The following is a 16,140-nucleotide window of genomic DNA, read 5'->3' as shown; positions in this document are numbered from 1 at the left end:
TCCAGGATCTGTCCATTGGTGAGAGTGGGGTGTTGAAATCTCCCACTATTATTGTGTGCGGTGTAATGTGCGCTTTGAGNTTTACTAATGTTTCTTTAATGAATGCGGCTGCTCTTGTATTTGGAGCATAAATATTCAGAATNGAGAGTTCCTCTTGGTAGATTTTACCTTTGATGAGTATGAAGTGCCCCTCCTTGCATTTGTCAATTCTTGATCTTAGGGCATAAGCTGTTGATGTTCTGTTCAGGAAAATTTCCCCTGTGCCCATGTGCTCGAGACTCTTCCCCATTTTCTTCTTTTCTATTAGTTTCAGTGTACCTGGTTTTATGTGGAGGTCCTTGATCCACTTGGACTTGAGTTTTGTACAAGGAGATAAAAATGGATCAATTTGCTTTCTTCTACATACTGACTGCCAGCGGAACCAGCACCATTTGTTGAAAATGCTGTCTTTTTTCCTATGGATGGTTTTAGCTCCTTTGTCAAAGATCAAGTGACCATAGGTATGTGGGTTNATTTCTGGGTCTTCAGTTCTATTCCATTGATCTACCTGCCTGTCACTGTACCAATAGCTCTGTGGTACAGCTTGAGGTCAGGGGTGGTCATTTTCACCAGAAGTTCTTTTATTGTTGAGAATAGTTGTCACTATCCTAGGTTTTTGTTTTGTTTTGTTTTGTTTTGTTTTTTCCAAACGTATTTGAAAATAGCCCTTTCTAACTCTGTGAAGAATTGAGTTGGAATTTTGATGGGAATTTCATGGAATCTGTAGAATGCTTTCAGCAAGATGTCCATTTTTACTATATTAATCCTGCCAATCCATGAGCATTGAAGATCTTTCCATCTTCTGAGATCTTCGATTTCTTTCTTCAGAGACTGGAAGTTCTTGTCATACACATCTTTCATTTCCTTAGTTAGAGTCACACCAAGGTATTTTATATTATTTGTGACTATTGTCTAGTGTGTTGTTTCCCTACTTTCTTTCTCATCCTGTTTATCCTTTGTGTAGAGGGAGGCCACTGATTTGTTTGAGTTAATTTTGGATCCAGCTACTGCACTGAAGCTGTTTATCAGGTTTAGGAGTTCTCTGGTGGAATTTTTGGGGTCACTTAAGTATACTATCATATCATCTGCAAATAGTGATATTTTGACTTCTTCCTTTCCAATTTGTATCCCTTTGACCTCTTTTTGTTNTCTAATTGCTCTGACTAGGACTTCGAGTACTATATTGAATAGGTAAGGAGAGAGTGGGCAACCTTGTCTAGTCCCTGATTTTAGTGGGATTGCTTCGAGTTTCTCTCCTTTAGTTTGATGTTGGCTACTGGTTTTCTGTGTACTGCTTTTTACTATGTCTAGGTATGGACCTTGAATTCCTGATCTTTCCAAGACCTTTATGATGAAGGGCTGTTCGATTTTGTCAAATGCTCTCTCAGCATCTAATGAAAAGATCATGTCTTTTTTTTTTTTTTTTTTTTGAGTTTGTTTATATAGTGGATTACCTTGATGGATTTCTATATATTGAACCATCTATGCAACCCTGGGATGAAGCCTACTTGATTATGATGGATGATCGTTTTAATGTGTTCTTGGATTCAGTTTGCAAAAATTTTATTGAGTATTTTTGCATTGATATTCATAAGGGAAATTGGTCTGAAGTTTTCTTTCTTTGTTGGGTCTTTGTGTGGTTTAGGTATCAGAGTAATTGTGGCTTCATAGAACGAATTGGGTAGTGTTCCTTTTGTTTCTATTTTGCGTATTAGTTTGTAGAGTATTGGTATTAGGTCTTCTTGCAAGGTCTGAGAGAACTCTGCACTAATTCCATCTGGTCCTGGCCTTTTTTTGGTTGGGAGACTGTTAATGACTGCTTTTATATTTCCGTAGGGGTTATGGGACTCTGTAGATGGTTTTATCTGATCCTGATTTATCTTTGGTGCCTGGTATCTGTCTTGAAAATTGTTTATTTCATCCAGATTTTCCAGTTTCGTTGAATATAGGCTTTTGTTGTAGGATCTGATGATTTTTTGGATTTCTTCTGTTTCTGTTGTTATGTCTCCCTTTTCATTTCCGATTTTGTTAATTTGCATACTTACTGTCTCTGTGTCCCCTGGGTAATCTGGCTAAGGGCTTTTCTATCTTGTTGATTTTCTCAAAGAACCAGCTCCTGGTTTTGTTGATTGTTTGAATAGTTCTCTTTGTTTCTACTTGGTTGATTTCAGCCCTGAGTTTGATTATTTTCTGCCATCTACTTCTCTTGGGTATATTTGCTTCTTTTTGTTGTAGAGCTTTCAGATGTGCTGTCAAGCTGGTAATGTATGGTCTCTCCAGTTTCTTTTTGGTGGCACTCAGAGCTATGAGTTTTCTTCTTAGCACTGCTTTCATTGTGTCCCATAAGTTTGGGTATGCTGTGGCTTCATTTTCATTAAACTCTAAAAGGTCTTTAATTTCTTTCTTTATTTCGTCCTCGACCAAGTTATCCTTGAGTAGAGTATTGTTCAGCTTCCATGTGTATGTGAGCTTTCTATTGTTTATGTTGTTATTGAAGACCAGTCTTAGTCCATGGTGATCTGATAGGATGCATGGGATTATTTCAATCTTCTTGTATCTGTTGAGGCCTGTTTTGTGACCGATTGCATGGTCAATTTTTCAGAAGGTACCATGAGGTGCTGAGAAGAAGGTATAATATTTTGTTTTAGGATAAAATATTCTATAGATATCTGTTAAGTCCATTTGGTTCATAACTTCTGTTAATTTCACTGTGTCTCTGTTTAGTTTCTGTTTCCATGATCTGTCCATTGATTAGAGTGGGGTGTTGAAGTCTCCCACTATTATTGTGTGAGGTGCAATGTGTGTTTTGAGCTTTATTTAGTAATGATTCTTTTATGAATGTGGGAGCCCTTGCATTAGGAGCATAGATGTTCAGAATTGAGAGTTGGCTCAGTGGGTAAGAGCACTGACTGGTCTTCTGGGGCAAGCAGGACAGACCACAGGGAGCAGGGTTGACCTGAGTGAGCAGAGTACCTAAAATTCAATTCCCAACAACCATATGAAGGCTCACAATCATCTGTACAGCTACAGTGTACTCACATACACAAAATAAATACATAAATCTTTAAAAAAAAGGAATTGAGAGTTCTTCTTGGTAGATTTCTCCTTTGATACATACGAAGTGTCCCTCCTTATCTTTTTTGATAACTGTAGGCTGAAAGTTGATTTTATTCGTCATTAGAATGACTACTCCAGCTTTTTTCTTGGGACCATTTGCTTGGAAAATTGTTTTCCAGCTTTTTACTCTGAGGCAGTATCTGTCTTTGTAACTGACATGGGTTTCTTTATACAGCAAAATGTAGGGTCCTGTTTCCATATCCAGTCTGTTAGTCTGACTTTTCATTGGGAAATTGAGTCCACTGATTGATATTAAGACATATTAAAGAAAAGTGATGGTTGCTTCCTGTTATTTTTGTTGTTAGAGGTGGAATTATGTTTACGTGGCTATCTTCTTTTTGGTTTGTTAAAAAAAGATAATTTTCTTGCTTTTTCCAGCGTGTAGTTTCCTTCCTTGTGTTGGAGTTTTCCATTTTAATTAAAATTAAAAATAGTATACTTCACTCTATGCACAAATTAAAGACTCATTGGTTAGTGCCTGTTTCTCAATTAAAAACGCATCAAGAGTCTCTCAAACTTGAAAGAGGCCGGGAGGTAAATTGGCCTTCCAAAACTAACAAAACAGAAAGCACCACTATGCTCTGCCTAAATAACTTAATTCATCAAATGTTATGGTGCCAAGGAAGCACTCTGCCATTGAACCACACCCTGGACTATGATCCCTATTTCAAATGCAGTTGCCAAGGTAAGGCCATCTTTTATTTATTTATTTATTTTTAATTTTTTTTTTTTTAACTAATTTACTTTTATTTGCTGTGTCTTGGTGATTTGACTGCATGTATTCTGTGTGAGGGTGTCAGATCCCCTGGTACAGAAGTGACAGGCAGTTGTGAGTGGCCATGTGGGTGCTGGGGATTGAACCCAGAATCTCTGCAAGAATAGCCAGTGCTCTTAACACTGAGCCATCTCTTCAACCCTCGGCAAGGCCGTCTTATGGGAAGTTCTGCCAGCCGACATTTTTCCCTCACTCCAGCAGTTATATATATATCTGTTGCCTTTGTACAAGCCAGTGCGTTCTATATGGAGACAGCTCAGCTCCTCTGAGTCTGGAGACATCTCCCGTGGAGAGCAGTCCTGAGGAAGAGGTGCCTATCTTGAGAAATATAAAGTTTACCTTTTTGATCTCTAATGTTCAATTGGGAAGCATGTTTTGGTGCTGTTTTTCTTCAGAGAGCTGTGGAGAGAGAGGAGGCCAGGCCCAAACAGTTGAATTTTGCATCTAATATACACCTATGTTCTGAAGTGTTGACATTCATTTATTAGGAGAGAGACTAAGTTGAAATCCAGGTAGTAGACAGTCTATTAGAACGTGAATTAATCTGACCCAGCCATATATCTTGCCTGTAGGATTGGGTAGGTGAGTGGAAAGTCCTTACTCTCAAATCTAGAGCCAAGCTTTGCTAGACAACTGGGCAGGTCACAGTGTGGGCAGATTCTCCAGTGAATCATGCTCACTCCAACCCACCATTGCTACTTCTACGCTTCATTGAACCTTTTATGATGATGAATATCCTCTCTGCATTCTCTGCATGGCCACTAGCTCCATATTGCTACTTAGAACTCAAAACACAGCTGAGAAATTGAGAGGCTAAAGCTTTCCTTTTATGTATTTGGGTTCTTTTTGGGAAGAGGACTGGGTATTTCTTGGCCTTGATCTTATCTTCTTAGAGTCATGACTGCAGGAACACACTACTATGTTGGTTTTAGTTAATTACTTAATGATGTGTGTGTATGTATGGTGAACGTGTGTGTGTGTGTGTGTGTGTGTGTGTGTGTGTGTGTGTGAGTAGACACTAGAGGACATCTTTCAGGGGTTGGGTCTCACCTTTCACCTTGTTTTGAGTTGAAGTCTTTCTTGTTTTTCTTGTCTTGTGCCTTTGGGATGCCATGGCCCTCTTTTATTGTCTAATTACTGGAAATATGAATTTGAAGTTCTATGGGCTAGTGGTATCATTGAACAGAACACACAGGGTCTAAGACCACCTTTGGCCACATCCATCTTTGTTGTTGGATTATTAAGGTTGCAGTCCATATCCAAGCTCAGTGCAAAATGGAGGACTCCTTTTCTCAGCAGGGCTTCTTCTTCTCTGCCTGACCTTATATGGAGAGTATCTTTAAGGACAAGGGTGTGACTGTATCTAGAGGATGACTCTGCACAGAGCTTCTTTTTTTTTTTTTTTTTTTTTTTTTTTTTTTTTTTATTATTATTTTCTTCACTGTAGCTGTCTTCAGACACTCCAGAAGAGGGAGTCAGATCTTGTTATGGTTATGAGCCACCATGTGGTTGCTGGGATTTGAACTCTGCACCTNTTATTTATTTATTATATGTAAGTACACTGTAGCTGTCTTCAGACACTCCAGAAGAGGGAGTCAGATCTTGTTATGGTTATGAGCCACCATGTGGTTGCTGGGATTTGAACTCTGCACCTTTGGAAGAGCAATTGGGTGCTCTTACCTGCTGAGCCATCCCACCAGCCCTGCACAGAGCTTCTTGCAAGTACTGCATGGTTCAGCACATAAATCCTGATTAGCCCTTCCTGCCCTGTGATAATTAGGTACTGTTTCTGACCAGTTAGTCCTTCCCTCCTGTAACCTCCCCCCAATCAATCAAACAAACAAACAAACAAACAAGAGGAAAGTCCTGTAGCCTCTGGCCAGATTACAGGTTCAATTTCTTCTCTTCTAGTAAGAGTTCCTCTTCATATAAATGAAGCATTCCCAGGTGTCCACCCTAGTCAATAATATATATCTTAAAATTTCCTACCCATTCCCCAAATGTATAGCCCTCATTCATTTCCAATAACGTTAAGCTGTCTTGCTGAAGCTGACCCCAGAAGTCAATCATCCTTCCATTGTTTGTACCCTGCCCCCTGCTTCTCCTTTTGTCCAGGCAGACTGGTGACCAACAACCTCAGAGGAGAAGGGAGGGGCACACATCTTCTTTTGTTTTTGCGCCCCCACCCCCACCCCAATGGGGTTTCTCTGTGCAGCTCTAGCTGTCCTAGAACTTGCTTTAGGGACCAGGCTGACCTCGAACTCAGAGATCCACCTGCATCTACCTCCCAAGCACTGGGCTCAAAGGCATGCGCCACCACTGCCTGACTTCATCTTCATAATGCTAATCACTCACCTTCCAGATTAGTCTCCCTTCCGACCCAGGGCTTACCTTTGCACGCACTTCCTTAGCATTCTGTGCTGCTCCCGTCACAGACATCAGTGTGTATGTGAGAAAGCACACGGTACTGTCCCTGTTTATCTGTGGGGGATTGGTTTAATATATCCTATAGATAAAACAAACCTGCACATACTCAAATCTGTATATTCTCAGGTCTCATATACCAAGTGGCATCATATCTGTATATAAACTAAATATATCCTCTTGTAAACTTAATATTGTCAATACAACACTTATATTATCTAATATAAAGGTTGCATTATATTGCTATACTATATATATATATATATATATATATATATACACACACACACACACACACACACACACACACACACACTAGGGAATAAGGAAATGGGAGGCTATAAATATTCAATATCTATGTAACCTCTATGAACCTAACTAGAGCAACAATGCAACAGTTTCAGTTCAGGCTTAGTTAAATCTACTGAGATTGATAGATACAGAGGGCTGGCTATAATTCCAACAGATTTTATTACTAAGAGAATTGGCAATAACTTTTATTTCAAATAACAAGCCTCCAAAATGACATCTGATTAATAAATATTCAATGGAAAAAACCAAGTAAAAATGTTTTTCCGGTTGTAAAATTTATTGGAAAGCCTTTCAGGAGAGCCATCTGGAAGGTGTGAGTCCACGTGTGGGAGGGAGGATTTAATGAGATGAGCCGTTATAATCGCCTTGAGCTATCCACAGAGCCCTTTGTCACGTGGGGCTTGCTGATTTATTTTGTGTACCAGCATCAAGGAGTAGTTGAGAAGGTAGCAAAGAGGAGAACTGCCAGTAAAGGGTTTGGGAAGAGCAGATGCCAGGAGCAGTGGGGAAAAGTGATCCAACACACAAACAATTGGGCTTGGGAACATAGTTCAGTGGAAGAGCGCCTGCCTAGCATGTGTGTGGTGCTGGGTTTAGTCCCTAGTACTAGTTAAAAACTAAAAATAACAACAACCAAACATCCAGAAGTAATATATGAATTAGTTCAAGGAATCAAACCTGTAATTGGAAGGTGTACTCTGTGTGGATGACACATAAAACTTGTGTTGGTTCTTTAGTTAGCTAGTTAGTTATTTAGTTTGTTTGTTATGGTTACCAGCTACAGGCATCTGAGAACATTCCTCCACTAGATTGGCTAATAGACAAGTCTGTGGGGCTTTTTCTTGATTGATGTGGGAGGGCCTATCTGTAATGCCCAAAATTAACCTGTAAGCTCCACCTGCCAAAGGACCAGGTACCTTCCTGAAATACTGGGAGTTGTGGTTCTGGAAAAATAACAAAAAGCAACCAAAGCCTGATGGGAAAGTACCATGGCTTATAGGCTTGCCTTTATAAGCCACTGCTTATAGATGAGGCCATTCAGCTGGAAAATTCCAGGGAGTGGTCCTGATCCAAGTCTACCTCTTGGTCAGTATTTAATATTTAATAAAGATTGCTTTAAATGCTGCCCAAAAGAGTGGAACTGGTTTTTCTCTGGCAAATCTCAGGATTGTACTTATGGGGGTTGCCATCCCAGGCCAGGTGGTCCTGAGTTATTTAAGAAAGCAAACAAGTTGGGTGGTGGTGGTGCACACCTTTAATCCCAGCACTTGGGAGGCAGAGGGAGGTGGAGAGATGGATTTCTGAGTTTGAGGTTAGCCTGGTCTACAGAGTTCCATCTTTGGAAACCAAAAGTAAATTAAGAAAACAAATGAAACATGGCAGGAAGAGCAAAGCATCAGTGTTTCCCCGTGGTCTCTGCTTCAGTGTTTGCCCCGATTCCCTTCATGAATGACTATAAACTGGAAAAGCCCTTTCCTTCCCAAGTTGCTTTTGGTCTTGCTTTGAGTCTTATCACACCAATTGATACCGGGGCCTTGGACTATTGCTGTGACAGATCTGACCATGTTCCCTACCCCATCCCCGGGGGGTGGGGGTGGGGGGTGGGGTGGGGTGGGGTGGGAGGGAAGTGCTGATTGTGGATGTGTTCAGAACTTTGGCCTGGAAAAGCCATTGAATTCTCAGAGCTTAATAAGCTAGTGTGGGAGCTTAGAAGGCAATGCTCTACAAAGTTCAGACGATGGAATGCCTGGCTCGTGAAACTTCAGAAGGAAGTTAGAGGGTCTCTTAGAGACCCTAGCAGGGCAGTTCATGTGGTAGATTTAAAGTAATCCTCTGTAGTGTGTGGTCAGCCCAGGATCAAGACAAGATCAGGACCACTGAAGTGAAACCTTTGCTTTACCGCAGTGGTTCTTAACCTTCCTAGTGCTGACCCTTTAACACAGTTCCTCATGTTGTGGTGACCCCTCACAAAATTATTTTTGTTCATACTTCATAACTGCAGTCTTGCTATTGTTATGAATTGTAATGTAAATATCTGATATGCAGAATACCTGATACATGGCCCTTGTGAAAGGGTTGTTTCGTTCGACCCTAAAGGGGTCCGTGTCCCACGGGGTTGAGAACTGCTGCTTTATTTGGACAATTGCGGCGGGTCAGCTGGAGCTGAGAAATCAGCTATGGTTAAGAGGAACCAGCATTAAGAGGAGACTAGTATCATTGAAGTGAAATCTTTTGAAATTATTTCCTCAGGGTTAGCACAAAAGCTGTGGTCTAGAGTTCCAAGGTTTCATCTCACACTGGCAGCTGAATTTCGTGATGTGTAGACGTCTCCCAGGTGTTCCCGCAGGGACATGGAGAACAGCTGAGGCTTGGCACTGCGAGGCCAGGAGAGGTCCTTGTGAAGGTGCATCCCAGATTGGAAACATCGAGCTATAGGGTTTAATTCACATTGTAGAATTTTGGTTTTGCTTTGTTTGTGACTATGTCCTACCTAGTTCATTCCTCTTCAAATGAAAGTATGTAATTTATTTCTCACTTTACAGGAGCCCACAGTTGAGAGTTGGGACTTCTTAAAATTTTTGTCTTTTTTTTTTTTTTTTGTGCATTGGTGTTTTGCCTCCATGTATGTCTAGGCGAGAATGTCAGATCTTAAAGTTACAGACAGTTGTGAGTTGCCAGGTCGGCGCTGGGATTTGTACCTCAGTCCTTTGGAAGGTGTAGTCAGTGCCTTTAACCACCGAGCCATCTCTGTAGCCGTAGGAGTTTGGACTTTCAAAGAGACAAATTTTTTTTTTTTAATAGAACTTGGACTTTTAAAGTGTTACAGACTTTATAAAGTTCTGCTTTTTATTTATTTATTTATTTATTTTTTAAAGATTTATTTATTTATTATATGTAAGTACACTGAGGTGTTTTCTTGATTGATGAAGGCAGTGCCGTCCATGGGCCAGTGGTTCTGGCACATGTAAGGAAGCAAACTGAGCAAGCTAGAAGTAAGACAGTGAGGAAGTCCTCCATGGCTTCTGAGTCAGTTCCTGCCTTGAGTTCCTGCCCTGGCTTCCCTTCAAAATGGACAACTGTAAAATGAAATAAACCCCTAACTCCCCACGTTGACTTTGGTTATGGTGTTTCATCACCATAATAGAAAACACACTGAGACAAAGCCCAAGAGTTTCCAGGAAGCATTTTCCACTCTTTCTTCCCAATTTTTTTTTTTAAGGATTTATTTATTGTTATATGTTAGTATAGTAACACTGTAGCTGTCTTCAGACACACCAGAAGAAGGAGTCAGATCTCATTATGGATGGTTGTGAGCCCACCATGTGGTTGCTGGGATTTGAACTCAGGACCTTCAGAAGAGCAGTCAGTGCTCTTAACCGCTGAGCCATCTCACCAGCCCTGTTCCCAATCTTTACGAGTGAGGTCTAAGTGCAAGCGCACAAAGTTGTGTGACTTGAATTTTCTACTTTAGTGTTTTCATGGTCACTGAAAAAATAACCTTTGAAACAGAGTCTCATGTAGTCTAAGCTGGCTTCCGGCCTCTATTGCTAAGGTTAGCCTTGACAGAGCTGTCCTCCTGCCTCTGCCTCCCAAGTGTTGGAATTATAGGATTATAGTTATGTGCACTGTTTGACACAGAAGATATACTTTAACCACTTGTTAGGAAGCAGTGATATCAAGGTTCACATGGTGCTCTCAGCATTTTTTTTTTTTTCTTCTTCCCATGTGTGCTGTCTGGCTTCTGTTGGCCTATTTGGAGTGACCAAAGTACATCTGAAACTGTGGTCTGGCTGTGCCATACCCGCCTTGGCTCTCACTATCAGACCTGTGACGCAGTGCTGTGTCAAGATGGGATGGAGGTATGGTGCGTTATTGCCCTGCCTCTGAGATTTGCTTGTTTTTGTGAAGGGAGTTTGATAGCAAGGACAAAAATTCACATTGTGTGTGGTGCGCATGTCAAGGCCTGAAGCAGACATTGCTTGTCTTCTCTGGTGACCCTCTACTTAAGTGTGCTGAAACTGTGTCTCTCACAGAACCCAGGGCTCCCCAATTCTGGCTAGTTTGGATGCCTGCTTGTCATGCAGACTCTTGTTGCCTTACACATGTGAGGACTGCAGAGCTGCCACACTTGCCTGACTTTTATCTAAGTTCTGGAGACCTAAACTCTGGTTCCCCAGGCTGACACAGCAAGGATTTTATCCACTGAATCATCTTCATCGTCCTAGGGACTCATGCTCTAAAACTACATGAACTAGTTAGTCTTCCAAACACTGCAGGTGACAGGGGTAGGTTGTGGAGGAGGCATGAAGACAGAGAGGCCTCCAGTGAGGGCTTACGATAGCAATGGCCAGAGTGTGTCCATTTTCTTAATTTGCCAATTCCTTTCAATAATAGTATATTCTATTTTGTGTGTATAAATGTTTTGCTCCCATATATGTGTGCCATGTACATGCCTGGTGCCCGAGATGATCAGAAAAGGGCATCTGAGTCCCTGGAACTGTAATTAACAGGTGGTTGTGAGTTGTCTTGTCAATGCTGAGACCAAATTAGAAGAGCAGCTGGTGCTGAGCTGTCTTTATAAGGCCCCTTAGTTTCTGATTTGACAAGAAAACCCAGGTCCTTGATGTTTTAATGCCTTGTCAAATGTGAAGGTCTGATTTTGGAGGAGTTTGTTAAACTTCGTGGATATCTGACTCTCTGAAACCCTCCAAGTTCTGTGACTCCTTCTATATATCTGTACATCGTCCTGGGTATATAGGTGTCCATGAAGAGTGCTCCCACTTGTGTGGAGGCCACAGGCTTAACCTTGGGTGTCATTCCCCAGGTGCTATCCACTTTGTTTTGTGAGACAGTGGTTCTTTGATTTGATCCAGAACTTATCAATTAGGCTAGGTGCCAGAGAGCCCCAGAGGTCTGGTTTTGTTTTTAGCACTGGGATTACAAGTGTGTGCTACCACTGGTTTCTCTGTGGGTTCTATCTCCCCCCCCCTCTTTCTTTCTCCAAGACAGGTTTCTCTGTGTAGATCAGACAAGACTCAAAGTCAGAGATCTGCCTGCCTTTGCCGCCTCCTGAGTGCTGGGGTTAAAATCATGTGCCACCACTACCCGGTTGTAACACATATCTTTATCTTGTGAGGCAAGCATTTTACCAACTGAGCCATATCGCTCCAGCCCAGACCTATGATTCTTTCTTGTGGGGAGAAGGGGCAGGTAGAGGCTGGTCAAGGTTGTCTTGGCATATAACTGAGCTGGCTCCACATCTTGTCTAATTTACACAGGTACTGGGGATCTGAAATCCGTTTCTCCTGTGCTCATAGCAGGCACTCTTACCCACTGAACTTACCCGCCCCAAGCCCAGTTTATAGATATCGGCGGAAGCATTAAAAAAAAACACAACAGGACACCAAGAACGCTTTATTAATGTTTATTTCTAATAACAAGAAACAGAACATCAGTCCCTTATTTGTACAAAAATACCTGAAAGTTTACAATTAGGTTCACGAGCCAAAGAGCTAAATAGCACAGAGTGAAGCAAAGCACGCGGGATAAAGGTTTTGTCTATTAATTAACACCCTCTGCATTCCCTGAAAACGGTTACATGTCAGGTCATTTTACCGGTCACTGCAGTTTGCACTATGACATCACAAATCTACGATGAGCTAGAAGCGCCCTCGGAGGCACAGCGATCGAACAGGCTGTCAGGTATTTAAGTGCAGAAAGGGAAGACAAAACATCTAAGCTGAGGCACATATTTCTTCAAAGTTTAAGCAAACCAAAAAAGAAAAAAGAAAACACGGTCGGAAACTCTTAACACCTAATAATATAACAGAGTCTACCTAGTAAAACACTAAAAACCCAAAGCATTTGGCATTTTCCTTCTCAACTTAGTCCAGGTGGTTACACGGAGTTGTCATTTAGAAAAGAAAATCACAGGCAGAGATTACAAAGTCAAACAGGCTCCAAACCAACCCTGAGCTGTCCCCTTTACATTCATGTCAATTAAATACAAAAATAAAAGTCAATTGTCCTTCAGTCTCCGATTAGGGGGGCTGGGAACCCGCTAACCTAGGGACCAGCTATTTCCGGTGGAATTCCCAGCTGCCTGTGCAAAGGGCTGGCGAGCTCGGGGCCACTGAAGTCTGCTACACTCGAGGTGGGTGGGTTGCAGCCTTCAACAATTCACTTCGGCATGGGAAGTACAAAATTCTACGTCAAACCAGCTACGTACAAAATTGTGAACCAGAGTCAAGCCAATACTTCCTCTTAAATAAAATGCATACTTATAAATATGAGATACACATCCTAACTGTCTACTGTTGAGGCAAAAGAGAAATGGATTCTGCACTGTGGGGACTAGTCTGTGTAAACTGGAAAAAGAAACCCTAGGGTTGTTTGTTGTCTGTAAAAGTTCTGACCTTAAGTCAGCAAAAAGAAATGAGCATGGTAAAACTGAAATGTCTGTTATCTGTCTGTAAGGGGAAGATCAGTGGGAGCCTGCTGCCAGGTATGAACTTGAGAATTCTCTCATTGTCAACTTAATGATTAACTAGTTTCGAAAGAAAGAGAAATGCATTTGAGCACTTATGCATAAAAAAATGGTTAACTAAAAAAAGTCAAAAAAGATTAAAATGAGAAAAAAAGGAAAAAAATTCTTCATTTGTTGTAATAACATCTCGTGGAAACACGGTTGCGTGGTCTGTGAACTACAGTGTTTCTCTACTGTGGGCCAGCTTGACACTGGCCTGCTTTACAAAGCGCTGTCATATCTATCTTCCACTGTGCCGTCAACCGCAGCGAATCAGAAGTGGCTCCCTGGGGAGCACTTCAATGAGTCGGGACAGGCAATCTAGTGGCTAGCTCAGGTGTGTAGCAGACTTTCTGGGTGGTATCAAGAAAGGGAAATGTGTTCACCACCATTGTCTGTGTGTTTCTCAAGGCAATCCTGTCTGCTACTCTCATGCCTGATAAATCATCAAGGGGACAACAGAGGGTCCTTCATGGAGCTCAGGGGACCCAATGATAACTCCGGCCACCTTCTGACTCCTCTCTCTCTCTGACTCCTCTCTCTTGGAGGAGGCAAACATCATGCTCCTAAAATCTGTCCAATGTTCACATCCACTGTGAGGTACTTCTCACCCTAAGCCAACAGAGGCAGAGCCTCTGCATACCCTGCTCCTGCTGGCTTAGGGGGTTTTCAGTAGGGTGCAGAGGTCATCAAGCCTTCAAAGACTCAAAGACAGCTTATGCTTGTGCCTCTGCAGTGTTTCCTTCTCTTTATCACCATAGATGCTCAGAGTGACAGAGCACAAGGCCAACAAGTTGGCATTTTTCTCTTTCGATCCTTTAACCCCACCCCCACCCCACCCCGTGGGAGAACTGAAATGACTGAGGCTACTGCAGAGGGTAAAGGCAGCGATTATTCTACAACAGTGGGCGGCTGTGAAAATGGGAGGCACAGGGCACCCCAGATGGACTGTGTGGCATCCACAATGAATACCAATGTGTTCCAAGAAGGCTGGCTGACATCAGTCTGAAGCTGAGGTCATGCAGCTGTGCTGTGCTGGAGAACAGTGAGTTTTCCAAAGTAATGAGGTCTCCGGCACTGTGGAGAACGAGACACACTAATAATAAATGACCAGACGTCAGCACAACAACAATGATGACCAGACTGTGGCAGCTTGACTGCGTCCACAAAACATGCTAGGTGTCAACTGCGGTTGACACCTTTTATCTTACTATTTTATTTTTTTAAAAAAAAGCTTTTCAAGTATGATGGGAAGGACTGGGGTGTCTATAACGTAGGAGCCAAATCCACACTGCTGCAACCTGCAGAGAGCAGGATGCTATCTAGAAAACTTTGGGAACCCATTTGTAGGCTAAAGCCTGCCAATTCAAAAATTCTTTGTCTGATCTGAGTTGCAAAGCCACATCCTCTCCTACCATAGGCTGAGTACAACATTGACAACGAAGAAGGAGTGCAAAAAAGTGATTAATACAAAAAGTAAACATCGCGGTTTGAATTGTCAAGGTTATTCCAGGGCAAGAGTTCATTTCCAATCTTTTCTCTGCGGTTTTCACCCTACGTGGCCTAATCAAAATCGTCATTCCAGTTTCTTCCCACACTTGCACTGGATCTCTCCCCCCCCCCCAATTTTAAATGGCTGACGCAGAGGGAGGTGGTCCTGTTTGATCCACAACGGCAAATCTTTGTGAAGTCCAATAACTAATTGATGTAGGTCGGTTGGTACCGATCAAAAAGCCATGTTGTTCTGAGTCCTTGGGTGGGAGTAGGTGTGTGTTCTCACCCTCATGCAGATCTCTCTTCTCCGTTCCAGTGTTGCTGCCTCCAGCCTCTGTGAGTGGGCAAGGAGGTCATAAGGCCACGCGGATGCAGTGGTGCTTCAGCTTGCAGGGCAGAACACCTTTGTTGAGCTGGTAGAAGTCGACCAGCTGGATCAGATCGGAGAACTTGGTGTTCCCATCATCCAGAGTGAAGAAGGTCTGCCCATCATCCTCGCACTGCAGAGACACAGAAAACATTTGCCATGTTAGACAGTGTGACTTTGGGAGACCACCTGTGGCCCTGCAGGCAGGGAGAGGTAAACTATATTGGTCAGTCTCGTAATTTCCATGCTTTAAAAAGGAAAGCAAAGCTGATAAGGAAGGTATTCTGTAATGGCACAGTGGAATGGACCAAGGGTAGAACTGTTTCGTGATCCAATGGCCAAGTGGTCAGAAGGACATAAGCTCCCCTTGGGAGCCACTTAACCATCAGTAAGTTCCTTTATAAATCTGAGAATTCTGAGCAGTCATGAGACATATCCACTCAGGTCAGACCATTCCTGTGCTGAAAAGAGCCAATGCCAAGTGTGCTGTCAAGAGTCCAGGAGACCTAGCTACTCCTAGCTAGCTAGCTTCACAAGCTGAGGTCTCGGGGTACCAGCAGCCTCAGCAACGTTCCCTCTTGGAGTTTTGAGAACTGCTTCCCCAGACTTGAAGCCATTGGTGCTTATATAAAACCTTAGGTTTAAATTGGAAACTGCATTAGAAATAGAACCAGGGGGCTCGGAAGGGAGGACTGATTTGAAGGTATCAGTACTTACAGGTAAGATCTGGAAGTTTTTAATCTTCTGGTGATGACACAGTGTCAGTACGAACGCCTTTGGATTACTCTGGCTGTCACGAAGGAGGAACAGCCTGGGGAGTGGAAAAACCATCAATTTATTATTGAGTCCTTTTAAAATCTAAAATGAATTGTCTATATATGAGCATCCATGTATGCATGTGTACACCAGCTGGAAGTGACTGAGAAAAATGGGCTTGAAGCCATGATACTTTGGTGATCTGGCACATGAGTGCTGGTACCTGAGTGACTTTCAGTGGCTACAGGGGATGCAGCACCCAGAAAGTAAGTCTAGAATGTCCTGAGAATATGGCTGATTCTGGCAAGGCAGGGAAACTATAAAGATGGA

General features: G+C 42.3%; 1 protein-coding gene across 2 annotated transcripts in view; it reads right to left on the bottom strand.

Annotated features, from left to right (window-relative positions):
* Positions 1–12,076: 12,076 nt before the first annotated feature.
* The window catches only part of Grb10 (growth factor receptor bound protein 10), a 107,538-nt gene continuing 103,474 nt past the window's right edge, over positions 12,077–16,140 (bottom strand). For both annotated transcript variants that reach the window (XM_021211301.1, XM_029544995.1), the window contains exons 16-17: positions 15,772–15,865; positions 12,077–15,187 (exon numbers count right to left, since the gene is read on the bottom strand). In XM_021211301.1, the coding sequence (XP_021066960.1) occupies positions 15,041–15,187; positions 15,772–15,865 (241 nt within the window). In that variant the 3' untranslated portion in view covers positions 12,077–15,040. The remainder of the gene's footprint in view (positions 15,188–15,771; positions 15,866–16,140) is intronic.

This window comes from Mus pahari, chromosome 13 (genome assembly GCF_900095145.1).
Source record: "Mus pahari chromosome 13, PAHARI_EIJ_v1.1, whole genome shotgun sequence".
Taxonomy (NCBI): domain Eukaryota; kingdom Metazoa; phylum Chordata; class Mammalia; order Rodentia; family Muridae; genus Mus; species Mus pahari.
The sequence above is the reverse complement of the archived record's forward strand: the minus strand, read 5'-3'. Positions and strand labels throughout refer to the sequence as shown.